The 23,411-nt window shown below is 43.5% G+C and overlaps 2 protein-coding genes across 19 annotated transcripts in view; both read left to right on the forward strand.

Annotated features, from left to right (window-relative positions):
* Positions 1 to 17,125, forward strand: part of LOC115384033 (microtubule-associated protein tau) — a 33,853-nt gene extending 16,728 nt beyond the window's left edge. The window contains exons 3-14 of the mRNA XM_030086307.1: positions 3,075 to 3,247; positions 3,626 to 3,703; positions 6,331 to 6,501; positions 10,937 to 10,992; positions 11,513 to 11,627; positions 11,731 to 11,787; positions 12,309 to 12,619; positions 14,560 to 14,652; positions 14,920 to 15,012; positions 15,114 to 15,195; positions 16,520 to 16,632; positions 16,745 to 17,125. Coding sequence (XP_029942167.1) covers positions 3,075 to 3,247; positions 3,626 to 3,703; positions 6,331 to 6,501; positions 10,937 to 10,992; positions 11,513 to 11,627; positions 11,731 to 11,787; positions 12,309 to 12,619; positions 14,560 to 14,652; positions 14,920 to 15,012; positions 15,114 to 15,195; positions 16,520 to 16,632; positions 16,745 to 16,954 — 1,552 coding nt within the window. The 3' untranslated portion in view covers positions 16,955 to 17,125. The remainder of the gene's footprint in view (positions 1 to 3,074; positions 3,248 to 3,625; positions 3,704 to 6,330; positions 6,502 to 10,936; positions 10,993 to 11,512; positions 11,628 to 11,730; positions 11,788 to 12,308; positions 12,620 to 14,559; positions 14,653 to 14,919; positions 15,013 to 15,113; positions 15,196 to 16,519; positions 16,633 to 16,744) is intronic.
* Positions 17,126 to 20,778: 3,653 nt separating this feature from the next.
* unc80 (unc-80 homolog (C. elegans)) overlaps positions 20,779 to 23,411 on the forward strand; it is a 35,236-nt gene continuing 32,603 nt past the window's right edge. For 17 of the 18 annotated variants that reach the window (XM_030086287.1, XM_030086289.1, XM_030086295.1 and 14 more), the window contains exons 1-7: positions 20,779 to 20,782; positions 20,847 to 20,976; positions 21,243 to 21,291; positions 21,527 to 21,683; positions 21,806 to 22,137; positions 22,968 to 23,091; positions 23,198 to 23,262. In XM_030086287.1, the coding sequence (XP_029942147.1) occupies positions 20,885 to 20,976; positions 21,243 to 21,291; positions 21,527 to 21,683; positions 21,806 to 22,137; positions 22,968 to 23,091; positions 23,198 to 23,262 (819 nt within the window). In that variant the 5' untranslated portion in view covers positions 20,779 to 20,782; positions 20,847 to 20,884. Of the gene's footprint in view, positions 20,783 to 20,846; positions 20,977 to 21,242; positions 21,292 to 21,526; positions 21,684 to 21,805; positions 22,138 to 22,967; positions 23,092 to 23,197; positions 23,263 to 23,411 lie in introns of those variants that run through there. The other variant, XM_030086302.1, reaches the window with a different exon arrangement.

Raw genomic sequence — 23,411 nt, forward strand, 5'->3', positions numbered from 1 at the left:
TTCAGCTTTCACTGTTAGTCTCTAGATTATCTTCTAGCCTCAGTATATTTGCTTGAAAATGCAAATGAATAATTCCAATTTATGAATAATGTGTCATTTTATCGAATACAATAGTCTGTGATGAGTGATATTTTTTTTTCTGTTTTTAATATTTAAGTTGATTTTTTAATCAAACTGAGTAACTTTTTCCTGCTATTTCTAACATTAACTTCATTATTTAATGCTGTTGTGACAGTTAAAAATACACTTTATCGATGTTATCATTAGCATTGGCTTCTATGAGTTCCAGACTTCAGGCTGTAATGTGATGCTTTACGTGACACTGGAGAGAAAAAGAAAAAAAAATGGGAAAAAGACGAAGAAAAGACAAGTGAATACAAAAATGAATGATGAGAAATGAAAAAAAAAAATGAGAACAGAAAATAAAAAGGAAAAAAAAATACAGAAGCATAAAACAAGCAAAGAAAAACAGTAAAAGAAGGAAAATAAAAGACAACTGCCATTGCCAATCTGCATTTCCAATATAAAATCTTTTAATAAACTGTTTTATGAAATGAAACAAGTAAACATTTTCAAGACCTACAGTAATGTTGCTCCTCATCTGAAAGTTAAACATAATCGCAAATAAACATGAGACCAAACGAAGGCAGTTATTGCATTAATCTGACTGGAGCCGGAATTTAAAAGTTCATGTAAAATGTTAATTGATAGTAAACAGAGGTTTTTAGAGCTGAGTATTAAAGCAGACTCAATGGAAACACACACACACACACACACACACACACACACACACACACTCTCCCACAGAGGATTAAGGCCAGGTTGGCCTATCGAGACTCCATCCTCCCTCTTAAATGGATGCTGACATTCCGACGGGAGCGGCGGCGCTCCGCGGAGGCGCGATGGGTGACCCAGATTGGGGGGCGAGGGGCAGACGGGGAGGGACCCGGATTATGGTCTGGGTGGGGGTTAGGAGGAGGGGAAAGCAGGTCTGCGAGAGTGGAGGAAGACAAAAGAGAGAGAGGAACGATCCGATGAGCCACACCTTGATAAGTGAGACACAGCGTGCGATCGCATCTGACAGATTTTGACTTGTCATGCGATGAAATGGAGAAAGTTAATGTCAGGAGTTCATGTTTGTTTTTTGTTTTTTTTTATTCAGCGAAAGTGTTGCCGTCTCCCCGTCGGTGCGAAGTGCGTCCTGACTCAGTCTTTCGGAAAGATGCAGATCCGTCCTTTTCTTTCCAACGGGCTGGAAAACAGCTAAGAGGGGGTGACAAGAGAGGGCCGCGTCAGATCGCGTTAGCGATGACGGGACGTGCCTGGAGAGCAAAGTCTGGTGGAGAGGACGAACCCAAACATCCGTAGATATTGAATTTACACGTTGGATTGCTCGGGAGGCAACCAACAGGTCTGAGCCGTGTCATTTCGGATCCGTGTTTTTCTTTACGCAGATGACGAAAATGTCTATATTTTAACAACGATGATGGAAAATGCCTGTTTCATTTCAGTGAGTTGTCCAAGAAACTGTTGCATTCTGGGTGTTTTTTTGAAGCTAACACAAGTCAGCAACGAGGCAGCTCGCCCTCGTGGCAGCGTCACCCTTTATTATTGGGGCGGCGTGCGAAAGTGCGGGCGTCGTATCGCAGCGTAAAGCGGGCCGGCGCGACTCTGAAGCACCGTCGGCACGGTGCGGCCGTCGGACGGCGCTGCAGTTTTCTTCCTTAGCAACAGCTGGGAGCAGACTCCGGCTGAGCTGCCAGCCTCAGACAGTTTGGAGTGCGAGTCGGCGAGTCGGCGCTCCTCTCTCCTCCCTCTGATCCTGGCAGACATGAGCCCCGATCGCTGTCGTCGCGCAGCAGCGCCGCGAGGAGGGAGAGGAGACGGAGAGAGGGAGTGGCAAAGGAGGAGGTCTGCTGCTGTAGAGAGGGCTTCTTTCTGCATGTTTTACTTAAAGTACACAATCAAACACCCATTTGTGGACTGTGGGGGATCACTAAATAGCCTTTTTTTTTGTTAAAATCTAAGGAAAAGCAATTACGGCTGTGAGATGTGTGTTGCTGCCTCGAAAGCTGTCATGCTGTTTGTGAAAACACCCATAACGCAACAGTTTTTTTTGGGGGGGGGGAAATTTCACTGTTTTGCACCATTAAAATTGGTTTCTTGTTGCTATTGTTGTCATTTTTGTTGTAATGAATCAGTTTTTTTTTTTTTTTAAATATTGACATTTTTATCATCTGTGTAAAGAAAAAATGTTAATTGATTGAAATCAGTTTGATTTCTAGAGACGAAAACCGGTTTTCACGATGCTGTAACTTGACGTGAAGCGGTAATCCCTGAGAAGGGTACCTGGAGGAGGGTTGTCGATGCAGATCAAAAGGAGGTGAAAGGTCAGCAGGATAAAGGGAGGGAATGAGACCGGAGTGGGCTTTGACTGTGTCTTTTTTATTTATTTTTTTTCCTGGTGAAATTAGCTTGCAGCTGCCTTGGCGATAATGATCCTGTTTAGCGGGGCTGCGAGGCGCGGGGCGGCCCTCCTGCCGATCTTATTTAAAACGCTACGCTTACGAGCGTGCATGCGTGATGAGACTCTTGATACTTGCAGTGTCTGTCTGGATTTGTGAGGATATTCATAGGTCTTTTTTTTTCTCATCTCAATGGGGCATGCCTGTCTAACCCATCTGCCGGACCCCCATAAGACCAGTTGTGGTTGCCACGGTAACAACCTCCTTATCGGTGGAGAGGGGGAAAATAAAGGGTGTGTTCAACCTGGTTTTTTTCCCCCCTCTCATTTAGTGCAGCAGAGTGACATGTATTTCATATTTTACACGCGTTCGCTCCTTCTTGGTTGCTTTTTTTTTTATGATCAATTCATTTTGTGCACACAAGCAGATTCTGATTCAAATTTGCACAATATCAGAGCACAACTGGTGGCAATTTATGGGTCTCTGCACGTGGATGCGAAGACAAAGGCCGTCGGCCTGAGCTGGCGCGTGTCTCCCTCTGCTGACGGAATTGTGAACTACACCATTCAGCGGGAATTCAGCTCATCTCTCTCGCTCTCCCTCCACCAGATTCAACCCGTCCCCTCCCCTGGTTCTTCCCAGCATGGCAGACGGTCGGCAGCCAGAGGAGCACTGGAGCGAGAACGGCCAGGAGAACGGCCAGAACGGCTACTCCACCTACGGCTCGGCCTACCGGGAGAACGGGTACCACGGCGGGGCGGCCGCGCACCCCGGAACGACGGGTAGGGACGCGCGGCGAGTATGTGCGGGGACGCGTGCCACCATTCACTGGTCGTGATCGGCCAAACCAGTTTTTTGGGGGTTTTTAGAAAAGTTTCATGTTTCCAAGGCGCAGTTAGCGCGCCGCCGTTGCCGTGTAAACAGACATCCGAAGCACACTGAAAGTTCCGCGCGTCGTCGGGTCCACGCTGTTTTGTCAGAGGCAATATGAGCGATCGCTTTCCGCAAAAAAGGTTTGGAGGTCCTCTGATGTGCGGCAGCATTTAAAAAATTCAAAATGCACCCATCTCCTTCCTCCCCATCCATACCCCCAAACCCCCACCCACCCCCCGTGTCTCCCTCTCTGTCTCTCTCTCTCTCTCTCTCTCTCTCTCCCTTAGCAGTGGATGACTCAGCCAATTTGCCTCCCTCCCCTCCCCCCTCTCCATCCGCTGAGCAGATTGGGCCCGTGGCACAAGGTACACACGCTTTGATACACACTCCAGGACGACGGTGTGAATGGTGTTGAGAGGGGCCGCGGATGTTTCCATTAAAAACGACCCGACGGCAGCCTGGCCTCCTCTTTCTCCTGCTCCTTATCGTTGGATCACAGGACGAGCTGTGCATGCCGAACGTTCTCACTCCAACTTCAGCATGCCGCTTTTTGTTTAAACCTCGATTTAGTTTCCAAGCATAGATCCTGGAAAAGAACAACACACAGAGCCCATAACCTGCCACTGGAGCCCTTCCTCTCCATTTCAGCATCTCCTCTTCTTCCCTTTAACTCACTTCTTCCTCTATGTTTTCCACTTGTTTTTTTTTTTTTCTCCTCTGCATGCAATCACCAAATTCAAAAATCACTTTGTGCAAGAGTGTCAGACACATTTAGTTCAGCGCAGTTTCATCTTGACTTTGCCAGACCGGTAAAATTGTTCCACAATAATAAATTTAAACTATAAAGTTTTTTTATTTCTTTGCAGATGATGGAAATGTCTTATTTTCACAAAACTGTACAACTGCTATCTCAGAATAAAGTCAATTTTAATGTCGCACAATGCAGTGAAATCTCCAAAATAAACAAAAACCTTGTTGCATTATGGGTATTTTTTTTGTTTTTTTAACTAATGGCTTGATCTGATAGCAACAAGGCAGCGAGCTTTCATGGCAGCATCCCTGATATCTCAGCTCCAGTCTCAGGGTTGTGTTGTGTTGCCTCCGCTGCTCTTGAGAAATATGTTTAAGGTGCTTGGTTGTTTGTCCAGATTTGAGCATTTTGTGGATCAGTTTTGGCCCACTGGCCTCTTGTTTGACAGCCCTGATTTGAGGTTGATGCTTTATAAATTGCCTTTGGGAGATTTTTTTTATTTTTTTATTTTTTTAAGCTTCAGAATTTCAGAGAAAGTTTTAACAATTGTAATGTTGAACGTTAAAGCAATTCACTGCATTTGAGTCATAAGCTTTAATTAAGGGTAAATTACCCTCTGGTTCAAAGTGAAGCCAAAACAATCTGGATTTGTGTCGGTCACACAAAAGTAATGGAGTACTTAACTAACCTGTCCACTATGAGTAGAAAGATTATTACCAGTCTCAATTAAAGGAATTGCCTCAAACAACAAGATGCTTTCTATCCCCTTCATTGCTACATTGCTATTGCTTTCAACAAGTTTCTTAAGAGTAGTGGACACAACACGGCTAGCATTAGCCTCAAACCCAAGCCGTTTGTAAAAACACCTATTATACAACAGTTTCTGGACATTTCACTCTATTTTCAACCACAAGGTATCATTAAAATTGGCTTTATGTTGAGATTGTCGCCGTTTTCTGTCTTGTTTGTTTTTTTTTTTGCTAAACTATAGACATCTTCATCATCTGCATATGGAGAATGTATTCATTTATTGAATTATTTATTTTAATTTCTCAAGAGACGTTGACACAAACGACACAGAGGCTCAAATTGAGATTTTGTTGATTCTGCCATTTTAAGGAATACTCCGAAGATTTTGGACCCACGCCCTATCTCGATCATTTACAGAGTGAGATAAGCTCAGAAAAACCTTTTTGTGTCTGTTCATCCAGTGTCTGGCTAACAGCTGTTAGCATCGTAGTTAGCTTAGCTCAACTACGGCAGGTGAAGAGGAAACAGAGCCAGACTGAGAAAGTGGACAAAATACTCCTTCCAGTGGTCCAGGGGATGACGCATTAGCACGCGAAGTAAATCCGAATGGTTATAAAGCATTTTAAAAGATGTATTTTTTTTTTTCAATCCGTTAAAATGATGTTTTGATCCACACAGACCTGCGCATGCGCAGTGCTCCGCGGAAGGATATACCGGAGCACAGCAGTAGAAGCATAGACTCAGCCGCTGTGCACGTGGTATATCCTTCCGCAGCGCACTATGCTTGTTCAGTTTTGTGTGTATCAAAACGCTATTTTAAGGGATTGAAAAGAAAACACGTCTTTTAAAAAGTTTTATAACCATTCGGATTTACTTCGCCATTCCCTGGACCACTGGAAGGAGTATTTTGTCCACTTTCTCAGTCTGGCTCTGTTTCCTCTTCACCTGCCGTAGTTGAGCTAAGCTAACTACGATGCTAACAGCTGTTAGCCAGGCACTGGACTAACGGACACAAAAAAAGTATTTAGGGGCTTATCTCACTTTGTAAACGATAGAGATAGGGCGTGGGTTCAAAATCTTCAGAGTATTCTTTTAAGCTAACTAACTTATTGTTATCAAATTAGCCTCAAACCCGAATGCTCCAACTATTGGTGGAGTTTTTTTTTTTTTGTTTTTTTTTTTGGACGTTCTACTGTAAAATTGATTTTATGAGGTTTATGAGGTTTTTGGAATTTTTCATTTGAATGGTTTGATTTATCAATCAAAACAGACGTTTCCATCACCAGCAAAGTTTACATTTATCGGTTATGACGGCAGTATTTTACTGTTCTGACTCACTCAAGATGAAATCGGACTGTATTTGACACCCATGATCGAGAGTAACATTGTGGAAACATGTTGGTTGCATCCCATCTGAAAGTGTCCTGTAACTCATGTGAAGCCTGTCACCCTCCATTTCTCATCCATGTGTCTCCCGTCCCCCGCTCAAAGACAAAATAGAGTTTGAGGAGGAGGAGATTCCAGAGGACCGAGTGGCTCATGAGCAGCCAGGAGAGTTGCTCTTAGAGCAGTCAGATTATCTAACAGAGCCCCAGGCTTTGGGCTGCCAGCAGGCCCAGACACCTGAGGCCCACAATGGAGGAAGTCATCAGTCACAAAGAGGTGTGTGTGTGTGTGTGTGTGTGTGTCTGGTTTTACCAGAGTGAGACTGACATTTCTTTGCATGATTCCTTATGGTACAACAACAAAGTGTTTTGCAACTCTATGGCTTTTGCTGCCAACTTTTCTGCAGCTTTTTGCTTCAAGTTCCTGAACATGTGCAAACGACGTGACATAGCATTTTGTGCTTTCTCATGCCAAAAACATAACCATTCGCTTCTCATCGGAGTGACATCAAAACACCTGATCAACCATGTTGTAGTTGATCATTCCCTGCACTTTTTGTATTGCCAGCTACTCTGCAAATGCAAATATCGCTGTCTGAAACTGTCAAGTGTTGCTAGAAGCAGTTGACTATTTTCTGTGTGGGGGTTTTGCGGGGACAATGTGTGAAGAAGACACTTTCTGACAACACCCTCCCGAATGGGGCCTTCAGATATGTATTTTTTTCGTGTGTCATACATTGTTTGTTTTCAGTTGTATGTGTTTTCATTTCATCACAAAGCAATGGATAATTGTGTTTTCCTATTGTCATGAAAATACCGAAACATTTTCAACGGATCATCACTTTAATCTCAGATTAATTCAATAGGGGACTCATTACCAAACCATTATTATTAATAAATGTCAAATACATCCACCTTGCTTTATCACAAGGTTGCCAGATCTTTGTTAATCTGCATCATCCTGCAATAGGAATGCATTCTAGTAGTGTGCCATGACTTCTTGTCATCTAACATCATGCAATTCATTCCTTCATTCCAGTTCTGCACGCTACCTTAAGGTGCTGTGACCCTCCCTCCCCCCCGTGTGCTGTTGTGGCCTGCCACAAAATACACTGTGCTGTGTGTTTTGCTTGATGGAGAGCTACTGTATCTATGTGCAGGCAGCCTCAGCTTGGCTGTGTTGGCTTTTGTGGATGCTGCAAGCTTGAAAGCTAATGTGACTCAACACAAAAGTTGTACAGTATCCTTCGACCTCCCAGCCCAGCCAGAAGAGGGCGGCGGTGAGGCGTCTTGTGACACCAAAGAAGATGAACCCCATGGGGAAGAATTTGCCTCGAATGAACCTCCCCTTCCCACTGTGAAAGAAAAAGAGCTCTCCTCAACTGGGCCAGCCGATCGGTCCAGAGAGGACGTAGTAGAAGACGATCCGGAAAGCCACATACTTCCAAAGGAAACTCCACGAACAGGGGATTCATCAAATGTTGAGGTAGACAGTATTTTGAGTCAATCAAGACCACCGATGAGTGAGGAAATGATGAATAAGAATCAAGATAGTGATGATAAATTGCATGAGACGTCGTCGGATAATGTCCAGGAAGTGGAGCAGAAGCACGAATCAATCGAGCCAACAGTCCCATCGGATTCTTCAGTAGAACACAAGACAGATGGATTGAAAACCTATTTTGAGACATCTTCAAAAAGCCAAGAGGAGTCGCCGCCACATACCCAGAGCTATTATGAGCTTAGCAAAAATGCAGAGGCAAGTGGAGGGAAAGAAAGGCTTGATGACCATCAGGAGGGAAAAGTCAAGACACCCTCTGGTAAAATCTCATTCGAACAAAGAAGTCTTTCCCTGAATGTTGCTGTTGGTTCAACGACAAAGGAAGATAAGTCAAAGGTTTTCTCAGGAAATTTATGTCCGATTAGTGGAAGCTTTGATGAATCAGAGACGGATCCATCAACCCCCCTCATGGACAACCCTGCCCCTTTTTCTCCTGGAGCTGCTTCGATGACCCCGACTACCGTGGATATCACCCCTGGAGTAGAAGCATCTTCTGATAAGCACATGTCTAGTTTAGAACAATCAGGAAGCCTCTCGGAGATGTTGGACCTGGCTGGAGCTCTACCTCGTCCATCCCTGGAGAGGAGGGAGATCGACCTCAGACGGAAATCTGTGCCCGCCAATGTTTCAGCTTTGGTGGGGAGCTCTTTGGCCAAGCTTACCTTAGCAGATCAAAGTTCAACAGGAGTAATAAGAGAAAGCCAGCTGGAGGAACTGGGCTACTGCGTCTTCAGTGAGTATTCGGGGCCCATGCCCTCTCCGGCTGATGTGCCAAGTCCGGGGGATTCTCCACACCAGCGATTCCCTTCTGTGGAGGGTGAGGCGGAGGAGGATCCTAAAAGAACACAGCAAGTTTTTAAAGAAGTTATCCCTGAGATCTCTCCAAAACCAATCTTGGAAAAGAAAGATTCACCAGTCAAGAGTTCCCTGATTCTTGAAAAGGCTGTACCAAGTGGAATAAAACCAGATCGCCTACGGATCCCAATGACTGGCTCCAAAGACCGACTCAGTGAATTCCGCTTGGAGACCGGCTTGCCTGGAGACCTAAAGATTCAAGCAATCCCAGAAGTAGATATTGAAAAAGACCCCTCAAGAGAGGCTTCTCCGATTCCACCAGACAATTCATTTACATTTAATACAACCGAAACTGGAGGCGTACTTCCCCGAACTCCCACCACGCCCAAATCCCCAGACGTCACTGCCTTGGAGACCAAGAAGGAAGTTTTACCAGAAGAGATAATAGATAGTGAGTCAGAAGGGCCAACAGACGTTCAGGAGCAAATGTTGGGACCTGAGCATCAGGAATCTAAAGAAAGATGCAACACACCTTCAATATTGTGTCAGTCTTTAGAAGAAAGCGCACAAGAGGATGACAAGAAGATTGAAGATATCGATGCTGAAAAGCCTCCCGATGTCCAGACCCTGCAAGAGGAGGTGACTTTACCTGAAGCCTCGCCAACACCTCAGCTTCCTTCTCCAGTTATCATTATACCCCAAGCACAAGCAGATGAGGAGGACGATGACATTGAGATTGCTGAAGAGCCTCAAGAGATCATGGAAGATGCCGGAGAACCGGAAGAAGGTCAAGTTGGGATGGAAAAGCAGAAGCTCCAGCACGTGACGCTAACGGTAGGCGATCACACGTTGGATGAAGAAGAATGGAGTCATAGTGCCCAAAACAGTGACGATGGCGAGCCTGCCACAGACAGTTCACACTTATCTCCATGCTCGGACCACGAGGTATCACAGCTAACAGAGGAACAAGACAAAGCTGAAGACATTGAGAAAGAACCACAAAACAGAACAGGAGAACATGAAGGGGTCAAGGAATGTCCACCAAGTGAAAGGGTTGAAGATGTTAAAGATGACGGGAAGATGACCTTGAAGGACGAGGATGAAGACATAGAGACCAGTCAAGAGGTGGAAGATACTTCCAATGTGCTCTGCCCGAGTACTCAGACACCCAACGATGAAACCTCAATGGACGCATCCATCCTAGATACAGACAGTGGCTGGATGGAAACACAAGGTACCCAGTGTTATTAATGAAATTATTTTTGACAAAAAGTAAGCTGAAACCCAAATTTTTTCTTGTGAATATATGGATTAGCCCTCATTTGATTCTTCTCCACTGCAGATGATGACAAAAGTATCATGACCGAGCAAATTGAAGCCCTTCCTCAGACCCAGAGCTCTGTCAGCACACCCGTGGTGGTGGACAAACCCGCTAAACGGGACCCGGGCAGAGGAAGGGGCCGTGCTGGGACCTCTGACTATAAAGTGTCCCGCAGGGTACCCAGCCACCATCCACCGAAAGACGAGATGAAGAAAAAGAAAGGTTCAAGGAACTGTTATGATGAAACAAAATGTGATGCAAATACTTTGTATTTCTTGGTATAATCCTGTCTCTCCTCTCTGCTAGTAGGCGTGAGGAGGGCTGATCAGAGTAAGGTGTCAGCCCTCCAAAGTCGTTCTCCGTCTCGAAAGAGCGTAGCCAAAGCGGCGGCCAGGCATCCCAGGCCCGCTCTGCTTCACGGCCCCGCTAGACGCAAGGCCACAGGTGAACACTTTTCACCGGGGAATGGTGCCATGAATAGAGAGAGAGAGAAAGCGAAGCCCTGTACCTTTGTTCAGTAACTGAAAACAATCAAAGCTTTAAACTATGGAGAGTGTGAAAGGATTTATGGTCCAAATGAGTTGGAGAATTTTACTCTCTCTATTGATGGCGTCTTGAAGGAAACAAGCAGGTGCATTGTAGCTGGCAAACATCATGTGCTGCTTTTTTATGTTTTTTTTTTCTCACATTTGTCCACAATATCGAAAGTACTTTCTGTGCTTTTGCTTCATTTTCATGTTCTTTTCTGCCTTTTCGATGAGTGTATCTTTTCAGTAAAAACACAAAATCTGGTTTTCTTTGATGCTCTTTGATGATTTTGTGTGTTTTTAAATCGTTGTGGCTCTTCTACGGGTGCTTTACTAATCTCTTTCGTCTGTCTGCTGTCACAACACAATTCAAACTCTTTAACTGGTTTTACTTCTTCTACTCTTTGCATGTATCTCACTTTGAAAATGTCTCCCCCTGCTGGTGTATGTTCATCACTACAGTTTGGACTTATTGATTTTTTTTTTCTTTTGATCCTTCTTTGATCAGGAATGGAGCACCATCAGCCCCTGAGCGTGGCCCACCAGTCCAGGGAGAGGACCACCGTAAGTACGATTGAATGCTTGTAATTTGACGCCAGCCTCACTGCCTGCTACCATCATTCTTCCTTTTCTGCATGACTGTCTGCATCTTTTTTTTCCTTCCTTTTTAATTTTTTGTCTTTGCATGCCAGTCTCGTCAGAGAAGAAGTGTGAGTATAGAAAAGAACATCATGCTCCTCATTTTGCATCATCACTTTTCTTCTCATGCTTTCTCACATCTTCATCCCTCCATCTTGCATGCCTCCTTTCCATCCTGGTCCAGAGCCCCACAAGGGCTGTTCTGTTAAAGATGGCGGTGCAGCGTCAGGGGTCGGCTCACCAGCCCCCCCGTCCCGGCTCTGCCTGCAGCCTTAAACGGAGCCCCCTCGTAGAGGCGGAGCTCTGTGAGGTCCGCCCCTCCTCTGCATGTTCCCGCCCATCCCCTCTGACTAAGAAACGTGCAGAGAAGGTAACATCGGAGCGAGGCAGGGACTGAAAGAAACGGTGAATGTGGTGTGGATCTTGAACTCTTGTCTTCCTGCAGGAGAGAGCGTACCGCAGCCCGGAGAAGAGGTCGTCCCTCCCCAGGCCGGCGAAATCTCTGACCCGCCACATCCCCGCCGCCGAGCAGGAAGACGCTACCCCTTCCAGGCCATCCTGTAAGAGGACACACACTTGAATTTCAGGAAACTCTTCCTTACTGTCCAGTTAACTCCCCTCCTTAGTCATGAGGTTCTGCGTTCTTCTCCCTTCCTCTCAAAGCCATCCGAACCGAATCTAGAGGGGACAGCAGGTCTGGGAGAGCCCCTAGTATGGCAGGTAGACCACCTGGTAGCTCCTACTAGACCCGTCACATGCCGCCCATCAACTGGTTCATCCATCTTTTGGTTTTGGGTTTTTAACCATGGAATTAGTCAGAAATCCATAATTTACCTCTTTTTTTTATAGAATAGAGTGTCATCCATAGACAAAAAAAAATCATCTGTTTACCTTTTTCATACATTATTGTGAATAATCTGCAGGGATCAAATCATTATTTGTCTCCTCTTTCATCTGCGGTGATTTTATTGCTTTGTCTTCCCCACCAGGATTCTTAATTCTTCAAAAACAATCCCATAATGCTTCAAAAGTTTTGTCACCTTAAGTTTTTTTTTTTTTTTTTTTTTCTGGTTAGTACTGCAAAATCAGACCATGTATAGCTATATATAACCATATCTGGCTATATATGGACATATCTGACCATATATAGTCCATATATGATCACCGTCATCATAAGGTCCTGATCCAGTGTTTCATTTCTCATGTTTCCTTTATTTTGATAATGGGTTTATTATCCTCAGGTACAGACTCGGCTCGCTCGCGGTCGGTTCGCAGCGGCGCCTCCACCCCGGGCTCGTCCGCCGTCACCCCCGGCACGCCCCCGAGCTACTCCTGCCGCACCCCCGGCTCGCGCACGCCGGGCAGCCACACGCCCAAGTCCTTCAGCGTCCTGCAGGAGAAGAAGGTGGCCGTCATCCGGACCCCGCCCAAGTCGCCGTCCTCCGCCCAGAGGCAGCTGAAGGTGCTCAATCAGCCTCTGCCCGACCTGAAGAATGTAAAGTCCAAGATCAACTCCACCACCAACCTGAAGCACCAGCCCAAAGGCGGACAGGTAACGGTTATTTAGACCCAAACTAAAGAGGAATTAGGAGTCTAAATCACCTCAAAAAAGGTTAAATATTAAACATTCTTCCTCTTTTTTTCGTTGAAATTGAAATTAGTTGAAGAGTCTCATAAAATTTGCACCACAAAAGACACATTCATATTTGTAGTACTAAATAATGGCCACACGATGGCAGCATTTGACAATGTTGTGTGAATTAGGAGAATTGGATGACCTCTATTCAAACTGAAATCCAGCACTGACATGAGGACTGCATTTAGCATCTCTATGTGTATACAATGTATTTTATATTCTATTCAAACATGGCAAAATATATGCAGCTGTTAAAAAGTTGTTTAAAAAAAGAAAAAAAGGGTATAACAAACAGGAACATAGTAAGACCAGATTACACAAAGTGTGAGTGATATGAGGCTGTAGCAGCAAAAGAATAAGACAAATCAAGTAAAATCCATTTAAAATCAGCTAAATCAGTCTTAATGTAACTGTGAGGTTGCTGCTTCTTGCAACGTTTTGTCGATTTTTTTGCCGATTTTCCGACACAGTGAATATCTGTGTCCTTGAACTGTATTTTTTTTCCTCGTGTCACTTTCTGCTGAAGAAATGTGAAAAAACATTCAGACGTCTCTCCTCACATGTCCTCGTCTGGCCGGCCGTCACTGTGTGTCTGCTTCCTCTGAGCTCGGCGTCGCGCCACGAGCTGCAAACAAGCGTCTCCTTACAAACGGCTACTCTCGATATTCTACATTTAGCATGGGATTCAGACCTATATTTCTTAATTTTGTTTAGATTCACTCATTTTAAAGCATTTTGGGTTGTCATAATGAAAGATTTTGTCTACGAGCTACAAAGATTAGGCCAAAAAATGTGTTATCGCCAAAATCTACAATGCTGAAAAAATGGAATTTGTGTTTTAATGTTAAAAAAAAATCATTTATTTTACACATGTTTATATTATATGCATTATTATTATTGATATTTATTGGAATATTTGTTTATAAACTAAGATATTGTTTTAACAATTGAATATAACACAAAATTATTTTAACTGAAATGCTACTGATTATTATTATTATTATTATTATTATTATTATTATTATTATTATCATTATTATTATTATCATTATTATGTAATAAATACAAATCAGTTATTTCTACACTTACAAAAAGGATGTCAGCGTTTATGGTGGCCTCTGTTTAAAATAAATGAAAATACTTCCCAATGATGCATTTTTAATTTTAGTGATTTATATAGATTAAGTTTTCAAACAATAAAACCAAAAATGCTCCATTTCAGTTCATGTAGATTTTTTAAATTAAATCATTCATTAAAAAAAATGTAAATAGAAATCTTACATAAAAGAATAATTTAGATTTCATTAGTAAGATGATTTTTTTTTTTATGAATGAGTGAATAGTTGTTTAATGATAATTAAAAAGGACAGATAGGTTACCCACCACATGTGTGTATGTCTGTGTGTGCGTGTGTGTGTTTTTCTCAACCTTGCTTTCTTATTCTCTGCTATTGACTCCCTAAACAGAGCATTTTATGTATTTTCTTAACATTACAATCAACACAGTTGGATTACATCATTTTTATTTCCAGTCAGATTGTGCAGCTAATCCATTCTGCTGTAAAGCATCTCCTTCACTCCTGTCTTTTCTTGCTGCTCTAATTTCTTTATTTCGGGGTCTACATTGTCATTTGCGCAAACATTAGAGACAAGAAACCCGATTTTGAGTCAATATTTCCCCTTAAATCCACATGCATTTGGTGCATTGCTTCCATTCAGACTTGTAGATTACTCCATCCCGAACGCCGCCTTGTCACCGTAGATGCATGCAGCCGCACAGCGACCCCTCCCCAGCACAGCGGACTTCTCCACAAGAGGCACATATAGTCTTTCTTTATTACTATCATTTGATTTTAGGTTCAAATTTTAAGCGAGAAGCTGGACTTCAGTCATGTTCAGTCAAAGTGCGGCTCCAAGGATAATCTGAAGCACACGCCCAAAGGAGGCAATGTATGTAAGCCTTTTCTCTTTTCTTTCTCTGCTTTTTTTTTTTTCCGTTTTCCCTCCTTCTCTCTTTTACATGTTCATCCTTTCTATATACATCTTGTCTGTTTGGATGAATTGTTTTCGATGTTGCACTTGGGATTAAAGCCGGAGGGATTAGATGCCTTTTATCCTAATAAACTCCCGAAGTAGAAGGTTTGATATTGGAGTGAAAAGGGGATTATTCAGGTAGCCCTTTTTTGTGTAAAAGAAGTCCCGCTCTGTCGTTCCCAGGTCATGATCCCGAGCGTTAAGCTGGATTTCAGCCACGTCCAGGCTAAATGTGGCTCCCTGGATAAAATCCAGCACATGGCAGGCGGCGGGAACGTGAGCGATTTCATTCGATTTGTATACGAAGTGTTAAATTCTCCCCCTTTAAACATCCGACAGCATCGCACACTTTTTTTTTTTTCTCTCTCTCTCCATAGGTTCAAATTCAGACCAAGAAAATCGACTTGAGTCACGTGACGGCCAAATGTGGCTCCATGTCCAACATCCGCCACAGACCAGGTACGATGGAATTCAACACGGTCAGCTTAAGACACCTTTACTGAGACAAAAACAACAATTCGGCATGAGGAAACAATGTGAAACCTGCAGGACTGGACTCAAAAGTGGGCACGTTTGAGGGTCTCATATCACCGTCATTGGTATTTTTGGGGTTTCTGGTAATTATAGTAGTTATTTTTTTTTACAAGTTTTACAAGTTGAGCACATATTAAAGCCAAAATTTATGAAATTCTTCATTATATCTACATTTTCTTTGTTTTTTTTTAACCTGGACTCATTGAATTTACACTGTAAATACATGTCGTAAATCGCTTCTGTTTATTTTCAAACAACGATCAAAACAACCAATAATGTAATCAATCGAATTATAGTAAAAGTTATAGTAAAACCATGACTGAGGCAGTTTCACTGTCCTCGACACTTTGCATACCTCTGATTAACCTGCAAAAAAGGGGCATATTTATTGCAAACTATTGCATTATTGACTGCATTTGTTGCTTTAAACGATGAAGATGTGGAGCCTCGCTTGTAAAACATGCTGTGAGACACACGCTGAAATTCTGCGTACGCCAAAAAAAAAAAAAAAAAAAAGCTTAAACTTACAAAACCATGTGCACGCACACCTGCACGCACGTTTCCCTTGTTGGATCACAGCCAGCTTGGAAAGCTGCGCAGGTGGATCTGACACTCGACACGCCCACTTTCTACCATATTTGGTCAATTGGAGGCAGGAAATTGGTATTTGGTGGAGACACTGGCATCAAACCGAGCGAACGGCAGCGTGTGGTCAGCTGAAGTGATGTGTTCTCAGAAGCGAGAGACTCGGAAGAGACAGGTCTCCCGTCAAACTTGCCTCTATAGAAATTGTTTCACTTCTGCAGAGCTGGGAGTCTGTAGCAGATCAACATCTGCTCGGATTATTGGTCAAACAAAATGTGAGTTGTTGTGATCAGGATTTGATTGTTGAAGATGTACGTGTGACATTCCTTCCAGTTTTCAGGTACTAACCTGGTTTATTCCGCAGGTATTTCTGATTATTGAACAGGTTTAGTTACTGAAACGAAAAGAAAATGTATTTACAAATATATTTCTTTAAGCGTATTGCTATATATTGCAAAATATATAAATAATTTGCGTTTCAGTGTATTGTAATGTACTGGAAAATGTAAAATATTACACCTCATATGTGGGAAATAAATAATATTGCAAAAATATTTAGTTTCAAAACGCGATGAAATTCAATGTACACCCAATGATGTCAGCGTTTACGAATGAGGCCGCGGCTCCGTGGAGGTTTTCATGCGTTTCTCCTTTCGTTTTCCAGGGGGAGGTCACGTGCGCATCGAGAATGTGAAGCTGGACTTTAAAGACAAGGCTCAAGCCAAGATCGGCTCCCTGGACAATGCCAGCCACACCCCCGGTGGAGGCAACATCATGGTAAATTAAAAAAAAAAAAGGATACAAGAAGTTGCTTTTGCTAAAAAAAAAAAAAAAAAAAAAAAAAAAAAAATCGAGAGAAGAAACACTGATTGAAACCTGCTTCCGCCAGATCGAGAGCCACAAGCTGACCTTCAGGGAATCGGCCAAAGCCCGGGTGGACCACGGGGCGGAGATCGTCATCACCCACTCCCCCGGGGTGGAGACGGGCGGCACGTCCCCCCGCCTGTCCTCCGCCGGCAGCATCAACATGCTGGAGTCGCCCCAGCTCTCCACGCTGGCCCAGGACGTCACCGCCGCGCTGGCCAAGCAGGGTTTATGAGCTGTGAGAAACCCCCCACCCCACCCACCCACCACCCCCAAAACACACACACACACACACACACACACACAGTTCACACACTCTCCTCCCCAACAGGCTGTAGTTGATCGACCGTCTTCGTCCATCAGCAGTCCTTTAAAAAAAAAAAAACTGAATTCTTCACAAATCACTCCCCTCTTCAGCCCGTCAGTTTCTTTTTTTATTCTTTTTTTTTTAATGTTTTGTTGTAGATCGATTGAATGCAGAAGGTTTGAAGATTGTAAAGTGATTTTTTGGGTGTTTTTTTTTTTGTTTTTTATGACCACATTCCAACCAGTATGGGGGAAACACTTTTAACTCATCCGAACAACATTTCTAAAGGTACTGAGTGCAAAATATTGCTACGAGATGGTGAAGTTTATGAGGTGTGTGTGTGTGTGTGAGAGGCTTGGGCTCCGTTTGCACCGGGTTTCAAGTGAAAATGCTTTCAGAAAGGTTTCGCAGTTTCCACGGAAACGGCAGAAATCTGTAAGTTTCCCTGTTGGGCCACTAGTGGGTGCTGTTGGGTTTTTTTTTTTTTTGTAATGATGAACGTGAACACTGTTGAGTACCTGGACGTTCATTGCGTTTCCCCCGTCGTTGGAACCAGAGTTTTTAAAAAAAAGTTGCATTTTCCCCTCGTTTCCATGGAGACGAGAGAGTTTTCGGAAAGGTGCGTCTTGCTCCATTTCCGCGGAGGCGAAGCATTTTTTTTAAAAAAGTTGCACTGTCCTCCGTTTGTATGGAGATGGAGCCCGAGCATTTTCAAAAAGTTGCATTTTTCGCCCGTCTCCATGGAGACAGATTGTGAGCATTTTCAAAAAGTTTCACTCAATGACTCCGTGCACTGTTGTCATGTCGACGGACCCTCAAAAAGTTTTCCATTTTCACTTGAAAACTTTGTAAACAAGGCCTAAATGTCCAGAACCCTGATGAGCATGTTTGCTGAGATGCAACTTTTTTTGGTTTTTTTTGTTTGTTTGCGGGATTTTAATGGAATAATGTGCTGAATTGTTTCTGTCACTGTAGTGGTTGCGGTTTTGTACGTTCCCCATGGCTGCTCTGGCTCTTCAAAGCTTTTTTTTTTTAAATGTAGAAAAACCATCGCTGATGTTCTGGCTTCCTGATAGATGAAACCTCCTTTCGTTTCTCCTCTGCGAACTCGTTCGGTTTCTACGTTAGCGACGATGCTGTTATGCTGGCATGGCAAAATAAATAAATTAGATCTATTAGGAGCAATTTTTTTTTTTTTTTTTTTTTTTTTTTTTTTTTTGTTTCAGGCCAGGGTGCATTCTACTGTGGGACTCCTTTCTTCCCCCTTCTTCTATCCTTGTGTTTGAATGGATTTTTTGTGTAAAGTATGAAAACATTCCGTACGAACGAGCAGCTAACAGGAACGCGAAGCAAAGAGAAGATTGGGAGTGACCCACAACTGTTAGATCTCACCCAGACGTAAAGAGAAAAATAGAAAAAAAAAACTCACCATTGTGAACCTCCTCCTTCCTCCTCCTCCTTCCTCCTCTTTCCAGTGTTTTTCTGTGCCTCCTCTGTTGTCCTCCCTCCTTCCCTTCCTGCCTGTGTAAGTGTATTTAAAAGCAAAAAAAAAAAAAAAGAACAACAAAAAACGACCATGTAGATGTGTGCACACTTTCAGATGTTTGAGATGACAAATGCTCCTACAGGATGACGACAACAACATGAATAAAGAACATAAAAACTGATTTCTTGTCTCTTTCTGTTGCACTTCGAGTTGCTTTTTTTGTCATCTTTGGGGGGACCATGTTAGGAATCAGGTGTGAGAAATGTAAATATTACCACAGAAAACAAGGTAATCTGAGGATTAGCAGGTTGAAGAAACAGCAGGTAACCTCAGATTAAACATAGAACAGTGAAATTGCCTCCTCAAAGATTAAGTTGGACTATTTGTATTGTTTTCCCCACCCGTTCCCACATTATAACCATATTTCTGCATTTATTTGGATTTAATTGCGCCATACAGTGCTATATATACACATAGTATAAAAGAATTTTTGATTAAAAAAAAAAATCCAAAAGCACGGATTAATTTCTTTCTTTGAAATGTTTTTGGACTGAATTACCCAAATAGTCCCTCTGGAATTTATAGTTATGTTTTCTTGTAAGTTATTCTATAAATTTGTGGAAAAAAGTGGTTATTTTGCTTTGAAATAAATCAAACATTGGTATTAATTACCTTTGTAAGAAATTCTGTTCTATTTCTGTACTATATAATTAGGTAATCATGATTGTATGGGTCAAAACAAATCAAATATGGGTTGGAAGTAGCCTACATCTTGATAAATATGTGATCAAATCTAAAACACCAATAGTCATTGGTTCAGAACCAATGCCCTATGTATGACATCCAAAAAAAAATTAAATTTATACTCTTTGCAGACTACACCAACATCCTATGCTCTGGAAAACAATTAAGGAATCTGATGCATGATGTAATGACAGAACTAACATCTGAATCACTGGTTCAGGCTAAACAAATTATCAATAAATATTTTATTTGGAAACAAAAAGACAAAAACTGAGGAACGGATGATATAGATAGTAACGAAATTGAAGGAGTAACAGACTAAATTTTTAGGTGTAATACTGGATGAACAGTTGAACTGGAAGCCACAAAAAAAATATAAAAATAAAACTGGCAAAGAGTGTTGGATTACTGAACAAAACTAAACCTTTTTTATATCATAAAGCATGATATATTTTGTACTCTTCATTAGTAATGCAATAACTCAGCTACTGTGTGGAGGTATGGGGCAATAGGTATCCCAGCAACTTACAGTCACTTGTGGTACTTCACAAAAAGGCAACAAGAATTGTGCACAAAGCTGAATACCTTCAACATACCAACAGACTGTTCTTGGAATCCAAGGAATTAAAATTCCCAGATCTGGTCAAATTTAAAACGGCAATACTTACGTTTAAGGCACGGAAAAAACACATTGCCTGGGAATATACAAGTTTTGTTTTCAAATAGGCAAGGAGGGTATAATCTGAGAGGGGATTCAAACTTCAAAAAGCAGTTTCACCGTATGACAAAAAAGAGCTTTTGTCTTTCAATTTGTGGTGTGGATTTATGGAATAAACTAACTGAGGATCTAAAGAAAAGCGATAATTTGAGTGTGTTTAAAAGAAAATATAAAGATCTGGTGTTCAGCAACTATAGAAATGAATGAAAGTATTTATGTTGAGAAAATGTTGAGTGATGCCAACCATTATTCTCTAGTTATTAGGAATGTTTTCGAAATAAAGCCAGTCAATCAATCATTCAATCAATCAATCAATCAATGTCAATTTTTCCCAAAACAGGTTTTGTTTTTTTTTTTTAGGTAAAAGCATATTACACGACAGATATAACCAAGCTGAACATGTGGAACTTGCTTAATTGGCAGAATTAAATGGAAAAGGTCAAAAAAGATCATGTTTACTGAGAGAAATTAGAATTTTGGAGGGATGCGCTCTTATCCGGATTACCTGTTGATGTAAAAAAAAAAAAAAACAAAAAAAACGCGGGGTGGTGGTGTTAAATCAAATCCGTTCACACATGCTCCATCCTTTCAGATTCGGTTCTCTCCAGGGAATTGTGTTCCGAACATCTGGCGCGTGCGCGCACTGCGTCTTTAAGCCGATAAATTAGCGCGCCGATCAGCTGTCCGGTGAGGGAGGTGCTGAAATCAGAGCGTCTCTTCCTCTCCTCCTCCACCTCCTCCACCTCCTCCACCAGCCGCTCGCTCCTTCTCCCGACTCTTTGCAGCCATTTTACGCAGGATGAAGCCGGTCATGTCGTGAGGAAGAGGCGGATTATCGGCGGTCACCTGAGCAGATCCAGCCGCCGCCGCAGCCGCAGCCGCCGCGCGTAACAGCGCTCCGGCCAGAAACATGGTGAAGAGGAAGAGCCTGGACGAGAACGAGCCGGAGTGCGGGAAGGGGATCCCGTTCCCCATCCAGACCTTCCTGTGGAGGCAGACCAGGTTAGTGGTGTTTTGGCGGATAACAGGTGTTCCGTGTTCGGATCGTAAATGGAGGAAGAAGACGCGCGATGTCACACCTGTGAAAATCACATTTTTTTTTTTTTTTTTTTTTTTTAAGGATTTACATCATAAAAATGCTGCGCAAATGCACCATTTTCTCGATGTTGTTGCCTCAAGTTTTCCCAATTTCCCCCTTTTTCCCCATCATATTTGCGCTTATTGATGACATAACCTACATTTTTATCTTTTTTTTTTTTTTTTTCCAGTGCGTTTCTGCGTCCTAAGTTGGGGAAGCAGTATGAGGCGTCTTGTGTGGTAAGCCTTTGGAGTTAATCTGTTTGTACCTTTTCATGCACCTGCTTATGCATTTAGTAAATGAGTGCCACACACACACATACACACACACACACACACAACATCCTTTCGGAAAGTCATATTCATAATGTCGCCTCTCCAGATCTGAACAGAGCCGCCGCTGTCGCTGCCTTGCTCGAAGACAGAGGCTTGTTTTTAGTCTGACGTCTCTCTCCCTTTGGCCGCCGTCCCACAGTCTTTTGAGCGAGTCCTGGTGGAGAATAAGCTCCACGGCCTGTCGCCGGCCCTGTCGGAGGCCATCCAGAGCATCTCCCGCTGGGAGCTGGTCCAGGCGGCGCTGCCCCACGTCCTGCACTGCACCTCCATCCTGCTCTCCAACAGGAACAAGCTGGGTAAGGACATGGGTATAAATCTGTTCTAAGTGGAGGTGAGAAATCACCACCTTCCTTCCCTCGGTCCATCCATCACCTCACTAACCAGACCCCTCTTGACCTCCGACCTCTCCTCCCGACAGGCCACCAGGACAAGCTGGGCGTGGCCGAAACCAAGCTGCTGCACACGCTGCACTGGATGCTGCTGGAGGCGGCGCAGGAGTGCAACCACGAGCCCAGCCTGGGCCACGGCTGGTCGGCGGGCAGCAGCAGCAGCGCCTTCCTGCAGCAGCCCGTGGGGAACCAGGGCTCGTCGCCGGGCGGCTCCAGCTCCGCCCTGGGCGGCTCGGGGCCCCGGCACAGCGGCTCGCTGCTGGAGGACGACGAGCACGCCCGAGCCAAGCTGTTCCACAAGAGCATGGCCACGGTGGAGCTGTTCGTCTTCCTCTTCGCGCCGCTCATCCACCGGATAAAGGTCCGTGTGGAAGTTGCAGTTCTTTAGGCTTTGAAGTGCTTCCTTTTTGCACAGTGAATGTGTCAAACGTGAGGCCCGAGGGCCAAAGCCGGCCTGCAATTGGCTCCAATCTGGCCAAACTACCAAGCAAATGGTAAAAAAATTCAAATATAACCATTGCAATTGACTTCATGTTGAGATTGTTGTCCTTTTTTGTAAAATATAGACATTTTCATCACCCATTCAAAGATGCAAATTTTTTCAGTCTATTAAGACATTTTTTTCGCAGGTCTGGCCCATGCAGTCAAGATAAAATTGGCTTCAACTAACAATGTGTCTGGCAAATCCTGGTATACAATGATTAAAAAATGTCTGTTTTCACAAAAATCCAACAATTACAACAGAAAATTACGGCAAACTTAACATAAAACTAATTGCAATAGTGCAAAATACAATAATCTTCTCCTGCCTGTTGCATTGTGGGTGTTTTTGCACCCTGATAGCATGGCTTTGACACTGCTAGCTTTCATGGTAGTCTTATTTCATTGTTGTGTTGTGTCTGCTACACTTAAGAGGTTTATTAAAAAAACAAAAAAAAAATCTTTGACATTTTGACCGTTTCTGTGGTCGACCGTGTTGGAGCATCTTGTGGGCCAGTTTTGGCCCTGGGGCCTTATGTTTGACACCCCTGCTTTAAAGTTCAAATTTAACAGCAATAAATGAGATGAAAACCACCAGAAACTGCTAGAAGTGACTATAGATGAGGATGTCATCAGCGTACGTGTGTTCATAATCAGCTTTTTGGGGAAAAAAAGGTTGTTTTCCTCTGAATATATTCGTCTTTTCTCCAGGAGTCGGATCTGACCTTCCGACTGGCCAGCGGTCTGGTCATATGGCAGCCCATGTGGGAGCACCGTCAGCCGGACATCCCCGCCTTCACCGCCCTCATCAAACCGGTCCGAAACATCGTCACAGGTAGAGAGAGAAACTAAAAAATCCAATCTCCCCCCCCCCCCTTCTCCACTGCATTTTATCTGTTTATGTTTGATCATTAGGACGTGTAATCTTCTCTCCCTCCCAGCCAAGAGGAACTCCCCCGTCAACAACCAGTGCAGCCCCTGTGGATCTGCAAACCCCGGTCCCATGGTGAGCCGGCTCCGATCTTATCAGACGCTGCTTCCTGTGTAGCTCCGTCCTTCCCCCCCCCCCCCCCCCCCCCCCGGGGCCGGATGATGATATTCATTAGCCGCAGTCGCCGGGGAGCGATGGCGGGTCGCGACAGGAGCCGACCCGCG

Source organism: Salarias fasciatus (assembly GCF_902148845.1).
Source record: "Salarias fasciatus chromosome 23 unlocalized genomic scaffold, fSalaFa1.1 super_scaffold_20, whole genome shotgun sequence".
NCBI classification, from domain to species: domain Eukaryota; kingdom Metazoa; phylum Chordata; class Actinopteri; order Blenniiformes; family Blenniidae; genus Salarias; species Salarias fasciatus.